General features: G+C 36.0%; 1 protein-coding gene across 1 annotated transcript in view; it reads right to left on the bottom strand.

Annotated features, from left to right (window-relative positions):
- Positions 1-381: 381 nt before the first annotated feature.
- Positions 382-26593, bottom strand: part of pcsk5a (proprotein convertase subtilisin/kexin type 5a) — a 41127-nt gene continuing 14915 nt past the window's right edge. Inside the window, exons 14-37 of the mRNA XM_058774439.1 lie at positions 24615-24734; positions 24043-24145; positions 23735-23925; positions 23361-23448; positions 23170-23273; positions 21007-21145; positions 20804-20919; positions 19383-19485; positions 18799-18935; positions 18129-18329; positions 17889-17957; positions 17557-17599; positions 17297-17439; positions 16030-16230; positions 8897-8980; positions 8579-8777; positions 7509-7723; positions 6608-6850; positions 5248-5481; positions 4355-4529; positions 3941-4158; positions 2609-2709; positions 2305-2500; positions 382-1365 (exon numbers count right to left, since the gene is read on the bottom strand). Coding sequence (XP_058630422.1) covers positions 893-1365; positions 2305-2500; positions 2609-2709; positions 3941-4158; positions 4355-4529; positions 5248-5481; positions 6608-6850; positions 7509-7723; positions 8579-8777; positions 8897-8980; positions 16030-16230; positions 17297-17439; positions 17557-17599; positions 17889-17957; positions 18129-18329; positions 18799-18935; positions 19383-19485; positions 20804-20919; positions 21007-21145; positions 23170-23273; positions 23361-23448; positions 23735-23925; positions 24043-24145; positions 24615-24734 — 3896 coding nt within the window. The 3' untranslated portion in view covers positions 382-892. The remainder of the gene's footprint in view (positions 1366-2304; positions 2501-2608; positions 2710-3940; positions 4159-4354; positions 4530-5247; positions 5482-6607; positions 6851-7508; positions 7724-8578; positions 8778-8896; positions 8981-16029; positions 16231-17296; positions 17440-17556; positions 17600-17888; positions 17958-18128; positions 18330-18798; positions 18936-19382; positions 19486-20803; positions 20920-21006; positions 21146-23169; positions 23274-23360; positions 23449-23734; positions 23926-24042; positions 24146-24614; positions 24735-26593) is intronic.

Here is a 26593-nt window from a genome sequence, read left to right on the forward strand (position 1 = left end):
AAATTTTACATTACAAAACTCTTGTTTTATGTTGGAATAGTTTACACAGAAATTAAATTTCTTGTATTGATTATTCAGTTATTTTACCCATATTTTTTAATTATGTTTGAATTGTATTTTAGGGTTAAAGGAAATGTCTGTAAAATTAATGCATAATGTTCTGGTAGATAACACATAAGGTACTGTTTTTTTTTTTGTTTGTTTTTTTTCTTATAGTGAAGGTTTTTAATCACATTCAAATATAATTCTTTTGATATTCTTTTATTATTTGATTAGTAAAAAATGCAAAGCATCATACAATTTTGTTCAATACCATTTTAATAGTTTAGTTTGGAATTATGTTTCAAAAATATGATGAAGGCACAAATGTAACTGGAGGGAAAAAACTAGAATCTGGATTTGGATAATTTAAATATCAAAAATTGATACTGAAATAGTAAATTAACACATTATTATACTTTTATTAAAATTCATAACTGACACACTTTCACAACAAAAAATAACCAAGGTCCAAATCATAAGTGGGGAATTTTGCACTTCTGCTACTATAATGTAAAGAAACGTACTGCACAGGGACTGTTGACATAATGCACACATTCCAAAAAAAAAATAAAAATAATCACTCACACAGGTAGAACAAAACAAAAAGTCTTCATAACAGCTGAAAGATAAAAAGATCAGAAAAGATGAGCAGAACTATTGAATAAAATATTAAGCTACAATTTGTCATTGTCACTGTATCATCATAAACAATAATTATTCACATTTCCGATCAAAACTTTGCTGAACTGTCCAGACATTTTGTTTTAATTATACAATGTTGCTTTTGCATTCTAAGTGAAAAATTTCAGTAACCCTGCAGAATATATTTTCATTTAAACAGCCGAAGAAGTTATCGGTAGTTGTAGCTCTCATCGTCATATTCTAACTCATCCTCCTGCTCGTCTCCCAGCTGCCCATATCTGAATTTGCGATACACAGTGCCGTCCTGTCCCATGTACACAATATCTTCATCTTCATCATCTTCATCGTCATCAACCCGATTCCCCTTCTGATCACCGAGATCCACCAGCTTCGACTCACAGAACCGTCCAGAACTAGAGCTTGCTTGACCACCGTAGGCGGATGATGATGTGCCTCTGTAGAAGCTGTCTCTGCCGCCACCGTTGCCCAGTTTTTCATACCCACGTGGGACAGCAGGCTCAGGTATGGGTCGTTTGGCAAGAGAACGCTTAATGAGGATGATTACAGCAATCGAGGCCAAAACAAGCAGGATGGAGGCGGTAATGAAGAGTGGCAGGTTTCCTGTATATTCCTCTTCTTCATGGTTACGGAAGGCAACGTTAGTGCTGAGAACACACTCACCTTTAATAGAAATAAAAGATTATTTTAAAGCCTCACACAAAGAACAAAGAGCGGACAACTATTATTAGTTCACCCCAAATAAAAATCCAAGCCAGGCTCATTGGAAAAAAACATGCAACTTTTCTGTAAAATATTACTATGCTTTTTGCAAGTTTTGCAACACTTTCAAAGTGAAATGTCCAGTGAGTGGAAGTAAAAGCACGTTCAGTTTTATTCTAAACATATAAGCATCAATCAGGCAAAATGTTATTACTTTGGTGGCTGTATGTCACAGAAATGCAGTGTCCGGCGAGTGGTGCTAAAAGGTTTATGTTCTCGCAATTAAAAATAATGTACTACCTACAATAAACACTACCATAAAGCTAACCGAAAGTATTAAAAAAAGTGAGGGAAAAACATGTTCTCTGTAGCAACCGTGCCATTTTAGCTTGCTTCTACAAGCCTTTGAGCTCTTTTATCATGACTCAAGGGAATGCAGTGCTGTACCGGGTGAGCTACTGAGCAAGTTTACTGCATCAGCAAAGCCATACATATGGAGCTTATATGATGCATTAGTTTACAAATTATGCACCATGATAAAAGTGTTCTGAGGTCAGAATATTGCAAGGATTCGTGCAAAGGGCTTATTTTGCTTATTTATCGGGGCCTGGCTAAAAAGGCCAATAAGAGACTAATACCTACTACTCTTTTAAGTAAACAAATGTGGCAATAAAAATTTGTATAAAAATAGCTACAAACTTATAAAACTGATCTAAGATTTAGAAAAAACCTGTGCCTTTGGCACTTTGAAAGGTGCTCCCAACCACACAAACTATCCTCAAAAGTTCAGAAACTTCACGAAGCGGTGCTATGATTCATGTAGAGGCATGTTTTTCCACTGAGCCTATGTTGTCAATTATGTCACTGATTAACCTGTTAGTGCAGATTAAGTCCAAATACCTCTGGTCTCTGTACAGTTACAGCACTCCTGCTGAACTGCAGCTGTGTCTTCCTGTTTTTCGTTGGTGCAGCAGGGCAGACAGTGCCCCTCTGCGGTCAGAATGAACTGTGCTGGGCAGATGGTGCAGTTATGAGGCCCAGGACCTTTGCATTCTAAACAGGACTCATCACATGACACACACTTATAGCCCTGTTCCTGTAGAGAGATCACAACAGATATCATGTGACAACATTCATAAAAAAAGGTGAAAATTGATTAGGAAGTAAACATGTTTGAATAGACTGCACAGGAACAGAGGTTTACCTCAGGCTCAGCGTATTCTCCAGTGATACAGGGTGACTCGCAAACACCCTGTGTGTGTGTATAACCTGGGTGACATGATTCACAGACCTCAACACTCTTGCCTGTAAATTGAAATGACATTCCAGCATTTTAGGCTTAAATTATTGAATGGTTAATGGTTAAAAATAGAATTTTAAAGTGTTATTTAAAATAGTTATATGCATAAACCATTTGAAAGTTGATTTAATTCCTGAAGAAAAAAAAGGCAAGTCAACCTGTAATCGCCCCCTTGTAAAAAACTTTCGCATACTTTTAAAACTGCTTATTATGTAAATGATATACTTGAATGGTTAGAACATGGTTGGGTGCAAATTGAATGTAATGTTTTCCAACACTTAACTGCATGTTATATATTAAATGCAATTAGTTGAATTTAAAAAGTACTTGAATTGAAATGACCATGCGTATAACTAAATGATGCGTTTAAATTATATCAAAACCCCAAGTATCAGTGAGAAAATACGTTGGACACAGTGGATGCAACGACTATAATTAACAGTAAATTTATTCATTTTTTTCATTTACAATAAAACTAAGTTGCATGTAGAAAAAAACATACCACTGTATTGTACAATTATGATAAAATATATAACAATTTAATTTATAGGAATTTAAAGAAAAAACACCCAATGCACCTTTATTCATCATTAAATAGACGTAAAGTAAATCGCCATCTAACTCAAAGCAAAGTGATTTGAACGCTCCTGACATCATAATTACAACTTCCCAAACTTCCCAGGAGGACTCGAATGAATAAGTCTTTATATGTCATTTCTAAATGACTTATTTTGTCTTTGAAATATGGTTAATGTACTGACAAATGTTCTGAAAAACATATATGGTAAACTGTAATTTAATGTTATTTCTTTGCACATTTGTAATGACAAACGTTAGCATTTCAAATACATTAAAATAACACACTACAGCTGTAAGTGTTTTAGTAAGTTTAGTAAGTCAAGACATCAAAATAAGTGTATTTCTTTAAAGCATGATAAAAAATGATTTAAAATTTATTAAAGTAAAACTTTTAATTAAATTAAAAGTGTACTTAATTGTGCTAAGAAACATTAAGTCATGAAAGTGTGCTCTCTGTATAAGTATACTTACTTGAAGTATTATTTTATTATCTGCAAATACAATTTTGTTTTTTAATATTCTTTTAGGATTTGAAATACACTCCAAATGCATATTCAGTACAACTAAGCTCACTTCTTAAGTGAAGCCTGTTTAGTGAACTAGTGACTAGCTTGTCTGAAATATTAAGTCACATGCGTAATTTCTTCCATACTGTACCTGTGCATGTTCTGCAGCTGGGGTGACAGGCTTCACATGTTTTGTGGTGTGTATCATGATAGTACGCTTCAGGACAGTAAGACACACAGCGCCCCTGTTTCCTGATGAACAGCATCCCCTCTCTGCAGCTCACACACCCCTCGGCACCGGCCTGAAGACACTCTCCACAGCTCTCGTGACAACGCTCACACGTCCTAGAGACAGCTGAGGCGTAGCGACTGAAAAAGATTCAGTCAAAAACATTTGAAAACAGAAAATGCAATGCAATATCTATTAGAAATGAAGAAGCCAGTCCAGTAAGACCTAATACTGTCTGATTAATTGGCCTAGTGATATACTGTAATTTATAAGGCTTTGTTTATAAGGCAACACTGGCCAAATGCCTTACTACAGGCATTGAAGTGTTGTAGTTACCCAGAGCGGCATGTGTCCACACATTCCTTGACGTCTCTGTAGAGGTGAGCTCTGCAGCTCAGGCACTCGTGGCTGTGCCGCCCCATACAGGTGAGGCAGTTAGGATGACAGGGCTCACAGCGCTGCGTTTCCCCTCTGAAGAATTCATCTGGACACTGATTCACACAACTGCCATCTGTGGATCAAGTGGAACTTTTGTTTACATTATTTGAGTCTCAGGAATTATCATTATATTTGAACATCTGGAATTACTGTACACATATGGTTAAAAAAGTCTTCATTTGAGATTTTAGTTCAATTTAATGTCAGTAATCTGTATTATAACATAACCATACCATTAATGCAATTATATAGACATCATAATACAGTGACAACTGAAGTTTATATATTTGGGAAGAAAAAGGAATTCTGTAATATATACATTTATAAATGACAAAGTACAAATAAAGTCATCAATACTTTGTGTCTTTCTGTTATTGTGGCCAAAAATGTCAGACTTTAAACTTAAATTTTTTAATGATTATTAACATATTATCTAATATCAAGATGCAATTACATGTATTCCCATCGATGTTTTGGTTATAATAAATTATGAACAATTACCCTTTGTTCAAAAGTTTGGGGTAAGTAAGATTTAAAAGTCTCTTATGCTCACTGCAGATATTTGATAAAAAATACACTAAAACAGTAATATTGTAAAATATTATTACACTTTAAAATAACTGTTACTATTTTTAGATATATTTAAAATCTAATTTATTCGTTTAATGGCAATTTTGCAGGAGGCAGTACTCCAGCCTTCTAAATGAATTAGTTTTTTTTTCTTCTTTGCACTCAAGTCATCTTCCACTTGTGAATCAAAAGCGTATTAGGCCTCAATGGGGTGAACTCACTGAGTAGATAGTGGTTCTGGTTGCAGCTGAGGCACTGGTCCTGATGTGGGCCAGAGCACTCATGGCAATACTTGTGACACAAGTGACATTCTCCATCTTGGTTGCTGTAGTGGTGTGAGGGACATGTGATGGGTGTAGCACAGCGCCCGTGGGCATCCATCGCCAGGCCCTCAGAGCAGCTGCTGCAGGATGTGTCGTGAGGACCAGAACAGGTTAGACAGGAACTGTCGCAGGCTGCAGAACAAAAAAAAAAAAAAGACTTTTCATTAACATCATGTGATCTAGTGACAATATGAAAATTTTAACCCTGTCATTAATATGGATCACCTAACCGTGTCAGTAATTGTGTCAGTCATTACCAAAAAGTAAGTAGTCTTGTCCCTACGCCAAAAAAAATTGAAAAATAAACCTCACAGTTTTCATAAATCTAAATAATACTGAATTCATTACTAGAATGAATTAACAAATTAATAATTAATGGCAAATTGTACAACTACCATACAGATATACTGTACAAGCTTACTAAGAGACATACAGAACACTCACATCAACCAATACAACATGTGACCCTGGACCACAAAACCAGTCATAAGGGTCAATGTTTTGAAATTGAGATTTATACATCATAAATAAATAAGCTTTCCATTGATGTATTGTTTGTTAGGATCGGACAATATTTGGTCGAGATACAACAATTCGAAAATCTGGAATCTGATGGAGCAAAAAAATCTAAATATTGAGAAAATCGCCTTTAAAGTTGCCCAAATGAAGTTCTTAGCAAAGCATATTAATAATCAAAAATTAAGTTTTGATATATTTACGTTAGGAAATTTACAAAATATCTTCATGGAACATGATCTTTACTTAATTTATGCTAATGATTTTTGGCTTAAAAGAAAAATCGATCATTTTGACCCATACAATGTATTGTTGGCTATTGCTACAAATATACCCATGCTACTTGGTACTGGTTTTGTGGTCTGGGGTCACATATAGCAAATCTCGGCTGTATTCTTGTTTAAAATCACTGTAAAATGTAAACTATATTATTGCAAAGCTTTGTAAAGTTGTACAGTATATTCTTATATGTATATTCTTTCCAACTTTATGTAAAGTGATATATACTGTATAACAAATCTCAACCTTCATGCACCCTTATGTAAAATAAAACTTCATTATAGGTTTGTGTTCATCATTTTAAATATGTGTTGGAAGAGCTATTAATTTCTTTAGGTGTAAAAAAAAAATACAAATTAAATTTTATTATTAAAATTTTAATTTGAAATTAAAATTAAAATTATAAAGAATAATTCAGTGGAAAACCATGACTTAGTGCACTTTTAGGAACATGTAGTCTCACCCATGCATTCTCCGGACCTGCTTTCCTTGTAAGTATGTGCGGGGCAGGGGGCTAGACATGCTCCGTTGTGCAGTGTGTGGTCAGTGTCGGAACAGGAATCACAGTTGTTTGGTTCGGGCCCATCACATAACTCACAATCGGCGTGGCAACGTTCGCAAATGCCTTGATCCGTGTCCTCAAAAAAGCCATCAGGACACACCACTATACACTGACCCGCATGCAGGAAGAAGTCTTCCTTACACTCTGAAGTTAAATGAACAGAAAAAATACATTTAACAATGAATGCGAAAATGCTAAGATTGACAAAGTTAGAATTTCTAAATTACTTCAATATATGTAACAGCATGTATTTTGTTTATTTATTCATGTGATGTCATTTATACAGTATATTTACTTAATTGGACATTCCAACTGTTTCATTTAGTTTGATTTCTAAAGATTAGTTATAGTTGCACAGGTTTTTGTGTTCAACACACAGGTTTATTAGAAAATGGAGAATGACCAAAGCAATGTCAATATACATTTGATCAAGTCAGGCATTTTTTTGGGGAATTGAACCCATGACCCGCCATCCTTTACTGTTTGAGCTAGAGGAAAGTTTAACTATCAACATGTATGAGAACCTATGAAACACTGGTGGTATTAATGCTACTGTGAAAGCCACTACATTCTCAGAAAAAATATGGTATAGTATTATTATTTTAAGTAGGTGATAAAATTGAACTTTAAGGTATTAATATACACCCTTTAGGGGTAAATAAGGTACAAAGGTGTACATTTTGACAGTGACAGCTGTTGTAGAGGTAGAAGAGTGTAGAAGACTGATCTTTGTAACTAGTTATTTTCTTAACATAAAAGAACAGTTCATGAAAACATGCAAAATTGTGAATTTCAGTCTCACCTGTACAGAGTCTGTCTTCAGAGCAGATAACACAGCTCTCTGGACACTGCACACACTCCCTGTTCCTCACTGTGTGTCCAGGTGGACATCCCTCCACGCACTCATGTTTGTGGAGCAGTAGCGTCTCCTCACAGCTCAGACAGTTTGTTGCATTCTTTTCACAGGATGTACAACCAGATGCACAGCTCTTACACACCTGACCCACAGGATACCCTCTGAACACACATAAACATGCACATCATTTAATACAGTATAAATTTACAGTTTAACTACTACAGTTGCCTTACATGTTTCTTTTTTTAATTTGACAAAATCCATACTGGAATTGAGACTTTTTTTATGAGTGCCACTTTATTTTTAACCCTAAAAGCTTACTGTATCATACTTGCTACACAAATTAAGTCCTCAATATTATCTACATAATCAAAACTTTGTTGAAAAAGCTGTTGTATGTACTACATGTAATGTCTTCATCTGATTGATAGATTGATGGTTTATACTTTTTAGCAAGTAAAAAAGCCCTTAAACAACTGTTTTATTTGTTTAAATAAATAATAAAAAAATGTCCCCTTGTGGTACAATTGCATTGCATTATATGTTTTGCCCTCCACAATAAAAGGCAGAGCTTTGATCATAAAATCAAGCATTTAAATATCATCTTACTAAGTCATATTATTGGTAAATATAGAATAGCTGATATTTATGCATTTTATATAAGAAGTTTCATTGATTTGCATTACAACCTATAGAATTTCCTTACTTTCAGCTATATAACAATCAGCAACTACCTAATTGCATATTTTTGCTCAGTTTGGACCTTTGGGACTAAAAGTCTGATGTATCAAATATGACAGTCAACAAAAAAGCAAATAAGCAATATTGCATAAATTTGCGTAATAAAAATGTAATAACACTATAATTAATGTAATGGATTTAGCTTAAACTCTAACATTTAAACTAGAGAGTTCATGCGAGGCTAAATTATAACTAAATGGGTGCAAGAAACCTGAGGGAAAACAGTACATCATTAGCTTTTCATTCCTCTACATTAATGTCTGTAAATGGCTAACCTTGTGCACTTGCGCACACACTGGCCAGCCTGCAAATAAAGAGGGTTTTTACGTGCTGACTGGCAGCGCGTGCAGAGCTGCTCATCCTGGCACTGGGCACAACCTTGTGGGCAAGTCTCACAGTGCCCGCTCTCCTTACTGCCAAAGCTGCCTGCCGGGCATCGTGCCACACACATCTGATCTGCATTCAGATATTGACCTAGAAGACAGAGTGGTTAAAACACACATAAATAATGCATAATTATCCATTCACCTAACCCTTTATACAACCAACCAAAGATTTTTCCATCCATCATATTCTTCTTTGAGTTGTATTACCTTTGAGACAGGTGTTGCATTGAGTATTCATTTCCCCCCAGCAGGATTCACATGAAGAGTGACAGGCCTCACATTCCCCATCATCTGAGAGATGAGAGCAGGAGCAGTTATATCCAGCAATTATTTTATATAAAAAGTATTAAAAAAATTAAAACTATATTTTTAAAATATTGTACTTGCAAAAAATACAATATTATCCCATTAAGGCCATAAGTGTACTATGTTTCTTAACACACTTAAGTACACTTTGTGCACTTTGTAATAATATCAAATTAAAAATATTACTTTAAAGTACATTTTAGATCACTATGTTATTTGTGTTGACTAACATACTAAAGTACATGTAAAGTACTTTCGTTATTTGACATTACATCTAAAGTTAATATATTTAAAATTAGGGATGCACCGAATGTTCGGCAACCGAAATTGTTCGGCCGAAAATAGCAAAAAAATCTCTTTCGGTGTTCGGCCGAATAAGCGAAAAGACCGAATAAATTGTACCGAACAATGAGTGCGTTTACATGGACCCTCTTAATGCGATTATAATGAGATTTTGGCGATATTGCGATTATGCTTTACCTCATGTAAACGCAATACTTCGATCTAAATAATACGATTAAGCTCATAATCGCAGCAAGCATAATCGTATTAACATAGGTGGCGTACGCCGATTTTAATCGGAATATACAGGCATGTAAACACCTTAATCGCAGTATTGCCGCTCTGACCAAAGTGCGCATGCGCTTGTGACATATATGAATAACGTGACACGCACCTGTAATAATACGGAGATTAGAAACCGATGGAGGGAAGAAAGCATCGCATTCTGAGGAAAACACAACAAGCTGCCAGCAGTCTCTGTGCAACATGATCTCACAGAATTCCGTGTAATGTTCACGGACTTAATTAACCCCGAATCTGTGGTGGCATCACGGAATCGCCGAAAATTCCGTGATGGGCTCACAGAAGTGATACCAATGTAAGTCAGTGACAGGCATCAGCCGTGCTCCACGCACGGAAACCAGTGAATCCGTGCATGGACCACGGCTTATGCCTTCTGTGAGCCCATCACGGAATTTTCAGCGATTCCGTGATGCCACCACAGATTCGGGGTTAATTAAGTCCGTGAACATTACACGGAATTCTGTGAGATCAGGTTGCTCTGTTCCTTACCCTCATCCAGAAAGGACGAACAGAACGCGACGGCAGCGTATAGGCAAACAAATTCCATCATATTTCTATCATGGCGCCGAAAAAGCGTGGAATAGAGCGATACAAAATCATTATGCATTAGACGTAAATAGATTAAAACAGCGACCAGTAACACTGCTCTTTCTGAGTCCATCATTTGTGCTGTCCAGTGGGGTATGTGAATAATGGCAGTGAAAAAATTAACCACAATTCTTAGCGAATAATAAGAATAATGGAAATTGCATGTAAACGGGAGTAAGAGCTTTGCTCTTGACATGTAAACATCAAAATGCGATTAAGTCCTTACTCTGATTATTGGAAATAATCGCAATATTCGTGCGCATGTAAACGCAGTCAATGACGTGACGCGATCAAATAGGGGCGCGCACTAATGCAGCAAACACGTCTGCAGTGTGAAAGTATTTAAAACTGTCAGAGAAAGACGCAAAAATCATTCCAAGCACGAAGCACCGACAGTTAGATGCTTAGCGCTGCATCTCATGTCTCCGATGAGAAGAGGAAGAGGTGGTTGATGCTGGTTACTATGATGATTGAAATCGCGAAATAGCCTCAACTGATTAGTAAATAAACTGCAGAATGTTATGTTTTCTAATACAAGCAGGGATTGCATGTATTCAAACAGCGCTGCACGAGCTCGCGGTGCCAGGGTTCAAAGTCCAAAGCGCGAGGAACATCTGCGTTAAAACACTGTAGCCTACTCGTCTTTTGCTCAGTAACTTTTTTTTTTTTAAAGACACATGACAATGTGATAAGTGCTACAAACATCTTCCCAAATTCGTAATGAGAATCATTTAAATATCTGCATGCTGTTGTCAACAAAAAGAAGCACTAAAATCTTCCTGCGGGTTTCTGCCAAAATAAAGTCTAAGAAAAAGCAACAACTCCATCAACATTCATAAATGTTAGTATTGTAATTTTACTGTTGTTCTGTAAAGTAAAATAAAAATAATAATAATTACCCTACAACAGCTCTATACATTTATTATAACATTCACAATAGTGTTCAAATTGGGATCTGTAGTATGTTTTAAAAGAATTCTCTTCTGCTCAGCAAGGCTGCATTTATTTGTACAGTAAAAAAAATACATGCCTGATTCAAGAAGGGGGTCTCAAAAATGGCCCAAAAATATTATTTTAGTAACTTATTAATTTTTAGTTAAATTTTGCTTTGTTGGTATAATGTCTGATAGAATGTTAAAAAAATGTTCAGTGTTAAGTAAATATTTTTAAATTGTTGTTTTGTAATTTATTTATTTTTTTTGAAAAGCAGGACAAAACAGTAAAAAGCACATTTTGGATATTTAATTTATGCAGTGGTGACAAAAAAAATAAATAAAAAAAAATGGAAAAAACAGGCCTGGGGAAAAAGAATGCGAAAAACCGTGTTCGGTATTCGGCCTTCGGCCTTCGGCCCAGTGTTCCATTTTGTTCGGCTTCGGCTTCGGCCAAGAATTTTAATTTCGGTGCATCCCTATTTAAAATATACTAAAATGCAACTTCTTCATTAAAGTAATAACTTTAAAACTTTAAAAATCACTTTTTCTTTGTTAATGAATGAACCAACAAACTCCAATGATCTAAAGAACCAATATAGTAAAACGACACAGTTAAATGAATAAATGAATGAATGAATGAATGAATGTTAAAGTACCTTATCTAACAACTAAAGGGTGCACATTAGTACCTTAGAGTAATAGCTCTTATCGCATTATAGTCCTCCACGTCCGCTGCGTTCTCAAAACTCTGGCCGTTTGATAATACCTAGAATATCAAAATCGACTGCGGACGGCAGATCCTTTTCCTATTTAGCACCCAAACTCTGGAACAGTCTACCTAACACTGTTCGGGAGGCAGACACACTCTGTCAGTTTAAATCTAGATTAAAGACCCATCTCTTTAGCCTGGCTTACACATAACACATTAATACGCTTCCATTATTCAAATCCGTTAAAGGATTGTTAGGCTGCATTAATTAGATCAACCGGAACCGGGAACACTCCCCATAACACACGATGTACTCGTTACATCGTAAGTTGAATGGCATCTGCGCTAATGTTTGTCTGTTTCTTTCCTAGTCTGTTTCTCGGTCCGTGTCCGATCAGATGGTGGGTCGGCGCCGGAGGTGACGTCTGCGGCCCTGATCGTCGGCGGAGACCAGGACGCCCGGATGACCCCCAGAGATATATCCCCAGATATATCAACCAAAAATAACAAAATAACTAAAATATAATAAAATACCTAACTACATAATACTACTATTGTTAGAAATTGCAACAAAATTAAAATAGAAATAGAAACTTTTGAACTGCGGGTTTCGTCTGGTCAGAGGAGAACTGGCCCCCCGACTGAGCCTGGTTTCTCCCAAGGTTTTTCTCCATTCTGTCACAGAGGGAGTTTTGGTTCCTTGCCGCTGTCGCCTCTGGCTTGCTCAGTTGGGGACACTTAATTTCTAGCGATTATCGCCGATTTGATTGCACAGATACTATTTAAACTAAACTGAGCTAGACAATGACATCTCTGAATTCAATAATGAAATGTCTTTAACTGAAAATTGAGTGTTTAATCTTATCATTATACATTACTGACACTCTATCCTCCAATTTGATACTGTTAAGTGCTTTGACACAATCTGTATTGTAAAAGCGCTATATAAATAAAGGTGACTTGACTTGACTTGACTTAATAATATGCACCGGTACTACTATAAATGTTTTAGGGGAAAAATATGCTAGAGTACTGCCCCAGTGACAAGCTGTTGTAAGGTACAATTTTTGCACATTTTCTTCTGAGAGCGAACCTACAAAGAAATGACCATACAGACAGCTCAAGATTTATTGCAGTTATTTTGTATTCTGTCGTTTTACTTTATATTTATAATAAGTTAATTATAACTGATATGCCATAGGTTGCCAAACTAAAATATTCTTATTGATATTACAAATATTTCTTGCTAAATCATCAGTTAATAATAGGCTTTTCCAAAGCTAAGCACTTGAAAAAGCCCATTATGTAACAGTGGAATTTAATTGTGAAGCACTGTGGTTAAAAACTCAAATTTCAGCAGGATCCTAATATTAATAAAGTCATGCAAATGACTGCAAATGCTCCCCAGATTAGCCTTTGGTAATCTGTAAACTCTTCATCCCTCCTCCTAAAGAAGCAATGTCCTGCAGGGTTTAGCTCCAAACCTAATCAAACACACCTGATCCAACTAAGCATCTTGATGTCTTGATGTCTTCAGCATCGCCTTTTCCAGAAAATCACAGGCAGGTGTGTTAAAGCAGGTTGGAAATAAACTTGCCAGGGACAGTGGGTCTCTAGGAGCAATTTTGAAGACATCTGCAATGCAGTTTGAATGTCTAAGACAGATGATACACGGGCAGGCCCGTCGCCAAGGGGGGGCATTAGGGGGCAGTGCCCCCCCAAATGACTCGACGTGCCCCCCTGCTTACAAAATCACGAGTGAACTTAATATTGAGAACGAAAAACGTTTATTTTACTGATCTATTCTATGAATATTGCGGGAAAAAAATCATGTATTCAGCAACATTTAGCTCAAAGAACCACTAATCTCTACAACGGTAACTTATTAGGAAGCTAATAACACTGTGGCATAGTGGACTGCGGGTGCGTAAATAGCAGCACATAAGGATTCAAACCGTCACCTCACGCACCTGCAGCGCTTCTGTGTAGGGAGAAAAACATAATAAAACAAGGCCTATATAAAAGGAATAAAATAAATAGTCATGAACAAAATGTATTTCACTTAAATAATTAACATATTTCTTTAAAAAAAAAAAAAAAACTGCGGACATGTCTACACTGAGTTTCGTTTTATTTTTGGACCGCAAGTTCAAGGAAACTGAGAGGACTGAAAGATCACCTTATTTGTTTTATTTATTTTACAAAAGCACAATGTTTTGTTTTTATTGTGAGGCCTACACAAATAAAAGTGAATCCAAGCAATCCTGCCGGAGCCTCTCGTGGGATTTGTCATTTGTATTCGTGCCGAATTCAGTTTCTCTTTAAATACATTCGTTTTGGCAAGATTTTTATATGTTCCTTATAATGAATGCCATTAGGCTATAATTTGTGTTTTATTTTATGATTTGTATATATAAATTTATACTATAATTGTATAGCTGCTTAGACTACATTTTCTGATTTTTATGTTCCTTTGTTCTGAATACCGTAAAATTTAAATGATTTGTTGACAACTTGTTTTTTCTCTCAATGTAATTTTGTCTGATATGTGTCTAGGCTATAGCAGATTATATATATATATATATTTTTAAATATAATCCATGCAGCAAATGTTTTAAAAATAGCTTGAAAATTTTTTGCAAATTAGGCCTACTTGATTGCATTACAGGTGCTTTTAAAGAACTTTTCATGATTAACTTGTATAAAAAAAATGTATAAAACACTGTCATAAATTCGTTGTATTCCCTTTTTAAAATACAAATTCACTGTTATAAGCCTACAGATAGCAAAAAAAAAAAAAAAAAAGTGTAGCATGATGTATAGATAAATCATATAAGATAGTGTCTTAACTTTAAAACATAGGCTAAAACACTTAAATTCCTTAAAAGAAAATCTCCCTTTGCTCAGCTGCGCATGCGATCTTGAATCAAATTTTGGCAGTGACATGCAACAAGTTTATCATGTAGGATAAGTGTTTTAATAAAGCTCTCAGGAGATTTCACTCAAAGACCCTCAGCCTTCAACTATTTTAATGGCGAGGCTAGTGCGCTAATATGCTTTATAGGCTATTACCAATTTTATATTGCTATTGTTTTATTATTATTGTGTTGTTGGAAATTAAAAAGCTTTAATTGCGAGTCATGTCCTTAATGCATAGACACGTTTTGTCCGATCCATTGTTATGGTTATTACATAGGCTACTGCAATTTCTAGAGTAGGCTAAATCTTTCATTTGTGGATGTCACTCCGAATAGGCTACTTTGTAGAGTGTACGTGGCATTTGGTTCTCTTAGCAGCATGATAAACAAAACTTATATTCAAATTCTGAATGGATAATATATGACATAGAAAGCTCCCTTTATAGCAATTAAAAAGCTGTCACCCATAGTTCATCACGATCTCACAAAGTTAAGTTATAATCAACAAATCTCTCTCTACACTGCACAGTGAATCTCTATTTAGCCTATACATAGTGTTATAAAGAGAAGATTCGTGCAGAACAAAACTATGGCGATTTGAGCGGTGATTCTAACATAGCCTACATAAAAGCCATAATATAACATAATAACACAAAAGTCGACAGACTATGGACAGACTACCTTTTTAAATATGTTTTAATGTAGAACTTGATCAATTTAAGTAATAATACAGGTTGTTATTATTTTGGTGAATGTCTGTTTCTGAGATCATAAAAAAGTGTGTCCCCCTATGAAAACGAAATGCCCCCCCACTGAAGATTTTCTGGCAACGGCCCTGCACACGGGACAACTTTTTGAGCAATGTTGCCATCAATGGGTAACCAGGTGAGACACAGAGCCCAAGACTGATCTAAAATATCCAGATAGAAATTTGTAACCCATTCTCAATGAAAAAGTGCCACAGCAACATTGCTCAAAAAAGTTGCTCTGCAAAATTGATTAAAAAGTTGCTCTGTGTATCATCAGTCTTAAGCTGTGCTCAAATAGCCTATAAGTCTGCAATCAAACATTAGATTTCAAAAGGAAGATATCAATATGACTGTGACCCTACATAGAACCAGCAGTTTTGAATAATGGATCGATAGATGGATTGATTTAAATATGAAATCATATAAAATTTAATTCTTCCAAGACCAACTTGATTTGGGCTATGCCATGAGACAAAGCTAACATCTCCAGAGCTATGAACAGGCAATCTCTAAATTATATATTTTTTCCTCTCAGAAGTGTTGCTCTCACCGGTGAGGTATTCCTGGGCAGGGCAGACATCCTGTTCAGGCACACATGCTCCATTATCAAGCGTAAATCCATCGCCGCAGCTGTCACAGTCACTGTCTTCCGGCCCACTGCATTTCCTGCAGTCTGAGTGACATTCCTCACACTCCTGAGAATCTTCATCACCATAGAAACCATCGGGACATTCCCGCACACACTTCCCATCTGTAGGGCACAGTATAATAAACACATGAACATGTGTTGAACTTGTCCAATTGTGTCAAAAGATCATGCAAAATTAGTTTAAAAATGAAAAAATTGAATGTTTTTTAAAAGTTTTATGCTCTGTGTTTTGTACATTTGGTTGTCTCTGCATATAAAGTTAGAAGAATGTAGTGTTCTGATATCTACATTAAGATACTACAGCACAAGAACTGTAGTACGTTACTTGATATTACATTACATTGAAAATGTATCATTCTATATCTGTAAATAAATACATGACAAGTTTCAACAGAAAGTATATTTTAGTTTACCATAAATGCTTGTGAGTACACTTAACCATTTTTCATATTCAATAGAAGTAATTATTAAAAAAGAAAAAGAAATATAAAGATTAATTATAAATTACCTTAATTTATCCTGCTTCAGTGGGTCAAAAAAGGCACTCTAAAGTTCAGCTCATTGCCTTTAATATCAATTTAAAATACACATTAATATATTTTCATTTATTTGTGAAAAAAAATGAAATTGAGTGTTCAAAAACTTTGAAATTATGTACTTGTGTATTCTTTTAAAGTATATTATTTCTGTAATAAGTACTCTTTTTAAAAGTATACTTCTTTTTCACAATATTATTTAAGCTCATACATATTCCTCAGATGCTCCTCTGGTACTTCTGTTGTAATAAAAACAAATAAACTAAAAAAAAATATTATGTCAGTATAATGTTGTACATCTTTACTTTTAGTCTTTTTTTCAGCATTTGTCAATATAGCTAAATCTAAATTATTTTAAGATGTATTGGGACACCACTGTAAGTTTGCAGAGGCCCCCTACACTCTTAAAAATAAAGGTTCTGCATGGAACCATCGATAAAGAACAATAAAGTGTAGTGGGTCCTGGCCACCCGGTTGAAAACCACTGGAGCATGGCGCTAGCAACGCCAAGGCCATGGATTTCCCAGGGAATGCATGAACTGATAAAAATGTACAGCCTGCCATGAATGCTATGTAAGTCATTTGTATAAAAGCATCTACCGAATGCATACATTTAAATGTAAATGTCCAACCTGACAGGAAGAGGTCAGATTCACACCAGTAGCACTCATCTTCATCACAGCTGACACAGTCATGCTCACAGGATGCACAGCTCATGTTCTGCTCCACTGTGTATGTCTTAGCAGGACAGTGCTTATAGCAGCCCTCTTCAAACCTGTGCAGAAAGAGCATACTTATCAGAGTGGCACACATCTGTAAATTAATGTTTATTCTGTCTTTCACACATACATTCCAGCAGATGGTTCTGTTACATCATATAAATGTTCCTTACTTGTAATATCCACCAATGCAGGACAGGCAGTGTTTGGGATTATCTGCAAAGTGAAGGAACTGTAAATTATGTAGAAATTATATAGAACTCAGTACAGTTCATGGTGGAATGTGAAGTCAAAATATACTATCACAACCATCAGTGATGTTCTAACAACTACTTATTTCGATTTACTAAAGAAATTTAGTTGAAAGTCCAAAGAGCACATGGCAAACAAACACAAACATCAGCCATGTGCTCCAGTACAAAACTAACCCCATGTACTGTATGAGCAATAGCAATAGTATAAAATGCCTGGATAAAGCACAGAACAGATAGAATGCTGAACTTACAAAGAACACACTTATTGCATCCCTCTTCACATGACATGCAGTCATCATATTCTGGGTCTTCCACCTCCCCTAACACACACACACACACACACACACACTAGTTACATACATTGAATGATGTAGTGCAAAATAATCCCAAAGCCCAGCATCATTAATAACAGACATTGTGCTAAATATCTCTTTTTGAAACAAGCAACAAAATAAGTGACATTTGAACTGCACAGGAAGATAAAGTCAGACCTTCACCACACTCCAGTCTATTACAGACTCCGTCGTTGAGGTAGAAGGAGTCCTCACACCTGATGCAGTGTGTGGCTGAAGAACAGAGTTTGCAGTGTGAAGGACACGGCTCACATGCCTTCAGCACTGTGTGGAAATGAGCCTGAGGACACACTTCCACGCACTCGCCACGGTAGAGGTACCGGTCCACCCCAAACTTGTCTACAGCACACACAAACAAAACACATGATACACACAAAATTACCAAACCATACGCACAGGGACACATACTGTTAGATGGTGGAACCATCATGATGTTGTTACTCCTATTTTCATTTTGGTGGCTTGAAGCCAGGAATGAAATTGTGGAAATGAAAGAAAAAAAACATTTTATCTTCCAAGCCAAAGGCAAATTCAAATACAAGCTAAGGTCATATTTGCTATTAGATGTGAGACAGTAACATTGGATTGGATTGGAATTTTTTATTTAATTTGCTTGCCACTAAACAGCAAATGTAAGAGAACTGTATTATGAAGTCCATTTTACTCACATTTGGTGCTTGCCAAGTTTTCATTCTGGACACTGGATGGAGCTCTTATAAATAAGATTAACTGGATTGTGGCACATGCTAATTTAGTTGAGTTATTGGGACAGCAGCCATTTGGACTATGATGAGAAATGAATCCTGACCTGTATCACAGCTGGTACAGTTAGCAGGACCAGCATCTACGCACTGAGCACAAGTGTGGTCACAGAGGTGACACTGTCCACTGGATGGGTACTTCCCATTTGAGCAGCTGACCACACATCGCCCCTCATCCAGCCAACTACAAGAGCAGGACAGAGGAAATGCATATTAGTGGCAAATAACTGTACATTAAAATGCTATGAAATAATTAAACAAAAATATAAAATAATTATGATAATTAAGAATTTTTACTGTTGTGTCTCTTTATTTGATCAAAAACACAGTAAAACATTATTATTGTTGTTGTTCACTACTGAAAAAAAATATATTATTGTCATTTAAAAAACTGTTTTATATTTTGCTATATTATAAAATGTAATTTATTCCTGTGATGGCAAAACTGAATTTTTCAGCATTACTCCAGTGTCACGTGATTCTTCAGAAATCATTCTAATATGCTGATTTGGTGCTCAATTATTATTAATTATTATTGAAACTCAATTTTTATATAATATAATGATTATCAAAAACGATTATTAAAAAATGCTGCATGATACAATAAGTCATTGTTGAACTTGTTTCTTACTGTGTGTTGGAGCAGCTGAGACAGTCCACACTCGTTGGACCTTTACATTTATGACAGGACTCATCACATGGCTGACACTCTCCACTCTCATCCTGATATTCCCCTTTAAACACAAACATAAATCGATTACAATTATATCCGAAATGGGTAACACTTTATTTTAAGGTGTCCTTGTTACACGTTACATGTAATTACTATTATAATAACAATAAATTGTGCATAATTACATGCAAGTAACCCTAAACCAAACCCTAATCCTAACCCCAACCATATACTGTAGTAAGTACATGTAGTTAATTTATATTACTCAGTTTTTACTTAAATTTATAATTACACTGTAATAAGGACACCTTAAAATAAATTGTTACACTGAAATGTTACAATAACTCTATATCAAATGTAGGGCTGGGCGATAAATCGATTTTATCGATTAACTCGAATGTGTAGTTCACGTCGATTTGTTTAAATGAAAATCGGTTTTCTCTTTAACATCCGCCGACGCTCCCGTAGTCCCGAATGGGCTCAGCCCTCCCCCCCGCGCGTTTGCCATATTAGAGTTTAGGTAGGGTTTCGTGATCCCCCGCAATCCGCCGCATCCCAACGTGTTCGCAAAGAAAATGACGTGTACTGCGGAATGCGGATCCCGTAAAGCAGTGTTGCGCGGCTCGCCAAGCTTTAATTCGTGGCTCGCACGGCAGTAAATAATACGATGACATGAGCAATACAGAGGTTTCATATAAACATTAAAAAAACAAAACAAAAAAAAAAAAAACAAGCAGGGCTATAACATAACCCATAAAAAAAAACACTCACACCGTGTCTACACCGGACACGAGCGTCGCGGTGCGATCAGGGCTTTATGATTTCCGCGATTCGGAAAACGCGGACGGAATCGCAGAATCTAGTTATAAAAACAGAATGTACTGTATATATGAACTAGTATCTGTAAATGTTAAGCTGCAAAAATACCATTTAAATATGAATCCTGCGTGTCTCCTTATGAATGAATGCACAGACGCGCAGTTTCGTTTTCTACACACATACTGAAGCGCGCAGTGTTTTCAGCGTCTGCTGTCTCGCCAAATGAGGTCATAAATAAATGAACAACAGTCAGTGTCTGCTCTATTACAAATATATATATATATATATATATTTTTTTTTTTTTAAATACCCAAAACAGCGGGATTACAAGATGGAAATATAGACTAGAAAGGTATTTAAACTTGCTCTGCCCTTAGGTCCATGACATTGACTCACTGCAGAGAATAAATACAAGATGGGAGGAAAATGTATATTTCTTTCCCTCTTAGTTTTATCATTGGATGATCATCATACTGTATATAAAATCATATCATATCGCCCAGCCCTAATCAAATGGTTGCATATTCCGGTTGGGAAAAAAAACAAAAAACAGAACCTACCATCAACACAGTTGTGGCTGAGAACACACACACCGTCCAGAAGTGTGTGTCCATCTACACACTCACTGCAGTTTTCTTTACCTGGCCCGACACAAGCCAGACAGCTTGCATCACACCTGCACATATACACATACTTAAGAAATATATAGGAAATATAGGAAATTTTGATGAATGCTGAAAGGATGAGAGGTTTTAGCACACACCTTTTACAGGTGCTCTGAGTGTCTGTGCTGTCAGAGTTCAGTTGTACAGCGTAGAAACCTTGACTGCAGGAGGACACACATCTCCAGTTCTCCATCAAGTAGCCTTCAGCACAGCGATTACATGACTCTAGACCTGCAGCTGTAGAAAAGACATGATCTTATCACATCTACATAAAGACACAAAATGTCATAGTCACAAGATCCTGTACAGGGTTCCTATTGGACTTTGGTCAAAATTCTGAACCAAATCTTAATGATCATATGTATATTATACCCTAGAATTACTTGTTTGATAGTCCAATGTGATATTTAAACTAAATAATTAAAAATAAATAAAAGAATGTCTATAGTTGGTACACAGTGTTGGGGAGTAACTAGTTACATGTAGCCTAACGTAATTACGTAATTTAATTACAAAATAAATGTAACTGTAATCTGTTACAGTTACTGAGAAAAATTAAAGTTACTTGTGAAAATGTTAACGATTACAAAGGGAGTTACATCTGAATATTTTCACACACATACAGATTTGACTGATTTTCTTACAAAACTACATTGACTTCTGTAAAATATGAGACACCAGTGTTTCAGGGGTTTAGGACACAGAAGAGGACACATGCTTATTTGATAACTTTTTATTTCCTTTTTGGGTTTATTTATATGCGTTATTTTTTTCAAAGGCATTGTTAGATGCCAGTGTTTCCTGTCATAGCTAATCAAAGATTTGATTTCAAAAACAGTATCATAGCTATTAAATTATATCTTTTTTAAAGCAGTATTTAACCTCAGAATGATCTCAAAGTAAACAAAGTGCTAAAGTCTTATTTTGTGGTGGCTGCGCTTTCAAAAAATAAAAATGATTAGAATCTTAATTCAAGTGAAGAAGGATTTTGAAGTCTGACAGTAATCAGTGTTTCCAGGCCCAAATGCTTTATCGGATCTCAGAATAAAACAACAAACAGTGCTAATATATACTTAAAGTGTGCTGTAGTAGAATCAAAAAATCATGATCCTAATCTTTATCTGTTTGATACATTATAACAAGCACAGGGTTTCCAGCATCACATCATGTACTAATTAACATTACTTAATGTTCATTTAAATAATTAAAAGTATCGTGAACAAGTATATATGATTTATGTATTTGCAGGGGTCATTGAACTCTTGTTAAAAATCTAATAATAAGGGTATGCTTTGACTGTATGCTTTGCACAAAATTAACAAACTGTACATTGAAACAAAATAACCAGAACATTAACAATAACACTGATAAGAGCTCGTGGTTTATCTGTCAATCAGATGCTCGGCCACTGATCTATGCTCGTGACGTTTTCTTTTAGAATTATCATTGGCTGATAGAAATAAAAATAGAATTTTAGATGGAAATAAGATCCTCAATCACGTCATGATCTATTCTGTCGTGCAGCACTCAAAATTGTGGACAACATAGGATCCAACGTAAAATAACCCCTGAATAATTTTATTTTTTATTTTTTTTAACTGGTTCGTTAAAACTATCCGAAAGAAACTTTTCGTGGAAACGAATCAGACTTCTAATCACTTTTAGCGAGCATGAGGCGAAGGGTAAATATAAAAATGAAATAGATCTTTTATATATAAAAAATGATCTTTTATCTCACAACTCTCGTAATTACGGCTTTTATCGAGCATGAGGCGAAGGGTAAATATAAAAATGAAATAGATCTTTTATATATAAAAAATAATCTTTTATCTCACAACTCTCGTAATTACGGCTTTTATCGAGCATGAGGGAGGCGAATGGTGCTTCTCAAACGGAAGGCTGCATCCTCAAATTATGATGATGCAGTACCGACTCGTTTCCTTTCAGTTTATTTTAGTGAATTTAAATGTGTGCAGCCTTCCATTTGAGAGGCACCCATAGATAAGCTTTGTTGAACTGAAAAAAGCTCTGAATGAGGAGTCGATTCCTCTTGATGGGATCGATTCCAACCTTTGGAATCGACTCTCGATTCCCAACGCCTCGGAATCGAGGAATCGATTCTTTTTGGAATCGATTCCCAGCTCTAGCCTTAGAGCCAAAAAGGTTGAGAACCACTGCTTTAGGGTTGGACTCAGGCATGTTGATCTGAATACATTTGGTGGGATGTCATTGACAGTGCTTTGTATTTTTGTGGATTGTACCAGCGCATGTAGCACAGGCTGGGTGGCAGGGCTCACATGAGTCCTCCGGCTCACTGTAGTAATGGCCCACCTCACAACTCTTCTGACATCTGTTCCCCACCAGGCTGAAAGGGACAGTCATCTTTCATTACAATGAAAAGACGTGGCTACATTTTGTCATGAAATTCAAATATTTTATTAAAATTTATTACCTTGTGCCTTCAGAGCACTCTGTGCAAATGGAGGCTGAGGTGCATTTCATACAGTTCTCAATATTACACTTCCTACACACATTTTCCTCTGCATGGCAAAAACATTAATAACACAAAATTAGTCAAAGGCAAGTCAGCACTGAAAGTGAAGTTTAAAATACAGCTATATGCTTTGGACCAATTGCGATGTTGTGGCTGGGGCTTTAAATTTATTGGCTATAAACTAAAAAAATACCATTTTGTGCAGTGGAAAGGATTCATTGACATCAAATGTTGTGTATGGAACCACAGATGTCAATAAAGAACCTTTATTTTTAGAAGTATTTTCTTTGAGTAAACAAGTAACTGGCTTGTTTTGGTGGGATCACTCTTACCTTGGTAAAGATAGTAGCCATCCTCACAGTTGGTCACACAGTTGTTCTTTTCCTCATTCAGATGATATCCAGATTTACAGGCTGTGCACTGATCACTGCGGCTGCCCAAACATGACTCGCAGGAGGAGTAACACTTTTTACATCTCTTCTTATCCCCCCAGTACCCACTCGGACACTCGGACACACAGGTCCTGAAAAAAGAGTAGATGTAGTATTATCAAAAACCTTGTGAAGGAGAGAGAGACAGTGTGTGTGTGTGTGTGTGAGAGAGAGAGAGAGAGAGAAATACAGAAGTAAAATTTTCTTACCTTGTGTTATTTTTGAACTTTAGGAAAAAGTGCAAGCAGGAAACACATTGATGGGGTCCAGGTCCTTCACAACCATCCTCACTACATTCTGGGTCACAAGAGCCTTATATCAAGGAGAGGGAAAATTAAAAGGTATTCCCATATAGAATTATATATGTACAATAGCCCCAAGAAGTGTCGTTGTGACCAAAGAAGTACACTTTAGCATATTTTTATTATTACTTTACATGCACTTTGATAATGATAATCAAAGGTGGGAAGTTAAGCCCACTTAAAAATATATAGGCTAAATGTCATTGCATTAGAAAATAATATATATAACCAAGTGGCATTTATTTTACAGAAAAATAGCACTTTTCAAACAAAACAAAGATTCTGACTTACATGCATTAAAAATCCAACCATCACTGTGACCCAGTTAGTAAAATGTCTTTGGAATATAGCTTAAATGGCCTTTGCAAATGCCATTAGGTTTTTATGAAACTCATACATGAATTGTCCACTGTATATTATAATATATATATTTTTTAATTATACTATGTAAATTTATTTGGCTTATAAAAATAAATCACCATTGTACTCTTCTGTGGTGTCGTCTTCAGACAGCAGCTGGGCAGAGCGGGGCTGCTCATGTCGAATGTACGGATGTGTAGATGTTCCATAAAGCACCAGGGACCATTCTACCAGTTTCCCTAATGTAAACAACAAAGAAGGAAAAACATTTTACTGTACATTCTATGGCAGGTGTACTTGACATTTTGTACATATACAATGAATGTTACCACAATATACTTTGAAGTATCTTGAAGTTAGAGTACCAATTAAATGGTAATACATGGATATGGTAATCACATATATAATAGTACTAAAGAGTTAGTAGGTGGTGCACGCACAAAAAAGGTTCTTCAGAGGTTCTTTGAGGTGGTTGAGTAGCACCGTTATACAGTAGCACCGTTACTATATTAAGAACCTGTTAAGCCCAATATGGTTGTTCAGCGGTTCTTTGGTGTTGTTAAGGTGTTACAGGTGCAATAAATTAGAATGTTGTGGAAAAGTTCATTTATTTCAGTAATTCAACTCAAATTGTGAAACTCGTATTAAATAAATTCAATGCACACAGACTGAAGTAGTTTAAGTCTTTGGTTCTTTTAATTGTGATGATTTTGGCTCACATTTAACAAAAACTCACCAATTCACTATCTCAACAAATTAGAATATGGTGACATGTCAATCAGCTAATCAACTCAAAACACCAGCAAAGGTTTCCTGAGCCTTCAAAATGGTCTCTCAGTTTGGTTCACTAGGCTACACAATCATGGGGAAGACTGCTGATCTGACAGTTATCCAGAAGACAATCATTGACACCCTTCACAAGGAGGGTAAGCCACAAACATTCATTGCCAAAGAAGCTGGCTGTTCACAGAGTGCTGTATCCAAGCATGTTAACAGAAAGTTGAGTGGAAGGAAAAAGTGTGGAAGAAAGAGATGCACAACCAACCGAGAAAACTGCAGCCTTATGAGGATTGTCAAGCAAAATAGATTCAAGAATTTGGGTGAACTTCACAAGGAATGGACTGAGGCTGGGGTCAAGGCATCAAGAGCCACCACACACAGACGTGTCAAGAAATTTGGCTACAGTTGTCGTATTCCTCTTGTTGGTGTTGGTCCATTGTGTTTTTTGAAAACCAAAGTCACTGCACCCGTTTACCAAGAAATTTTGGAGCACTTCATGCTTTCTTCTGCTGACCAGCTTTTTAAAGGTGCTGATTTCATTTTCCAGCAGGATTTGGCACCTGCCCACACTGCCAAAAGCACCAAAAGTTGGTTAAATGACCATGGTGTTGGTGTGCTTGACTGGCCAGCAAACTCACCAGACCTGAACCCCATAGAGAATCTATGGGTATTGTCAAGAGGAAAATGAGAAACAAGAGACCAAAAAATGCAGATGAGCTGAAGGCCACTGTCAAAGAAACCTGGGCTTCCATACCACCTCAGCAGTGCCACAAACTGATCACCTCCAAGCCAAGCCGAATTGAGGCAGTAATTAAAGCAAAAGGAGCACTCAATCAAGTATTGAGTACATATACAGTACATGAACATACTTTCCAGAAGGCAAACAATTCACAAAAAATGATTTTTTTTTTATTGGTCTTATGAAGTATTCTAATTTGTTGAGATAGTGAATTGGTGGGTTTTTGTTAAATGTGAGCCAAAATCATCACAATTAAAAGAACCAAAGACTTAAACTACTTCAGTCTGTGTGCACTGAATTTATTTAATACACGAGTTTCACAATTTGAGTTGAATTACTGAAATAAATGAACTTTTCCATGACATTCTAATTTATAGAGATGCACCTGTATATAGCACCACTGTCATACAAAAAAACAATTAAGCACCTGGTTAAAATAGTGTATTTCCTGAAGATAACGTTGTTCTCAACCTTTTTGCCCCCAAGACCCCCCCATAAGTAAATATTCCAGGGCCCCCACACGAGACTTTTTGACCTCAGAAAAGCATAAAAGTGATTCAAAACAGTTTTTGCCATTGT

The sequence above is a fragment of the Onychostoma macrolepis genome, chromosome 05 (assembly GCF_012432095.1).
Source record: "Onychostoma macrolepis isolate SWU-2019 chromosome 05, ASM1243209v1, whole genome shotgun sequence".
Classification (NCBI taxonomy): domain Eukaryota; kingdom Metazoa; phylum Chordata; class Actinopteri; order Cypriniformes; family Cyprinidae; genus Onychostoma; species Onychostoma macrolepis.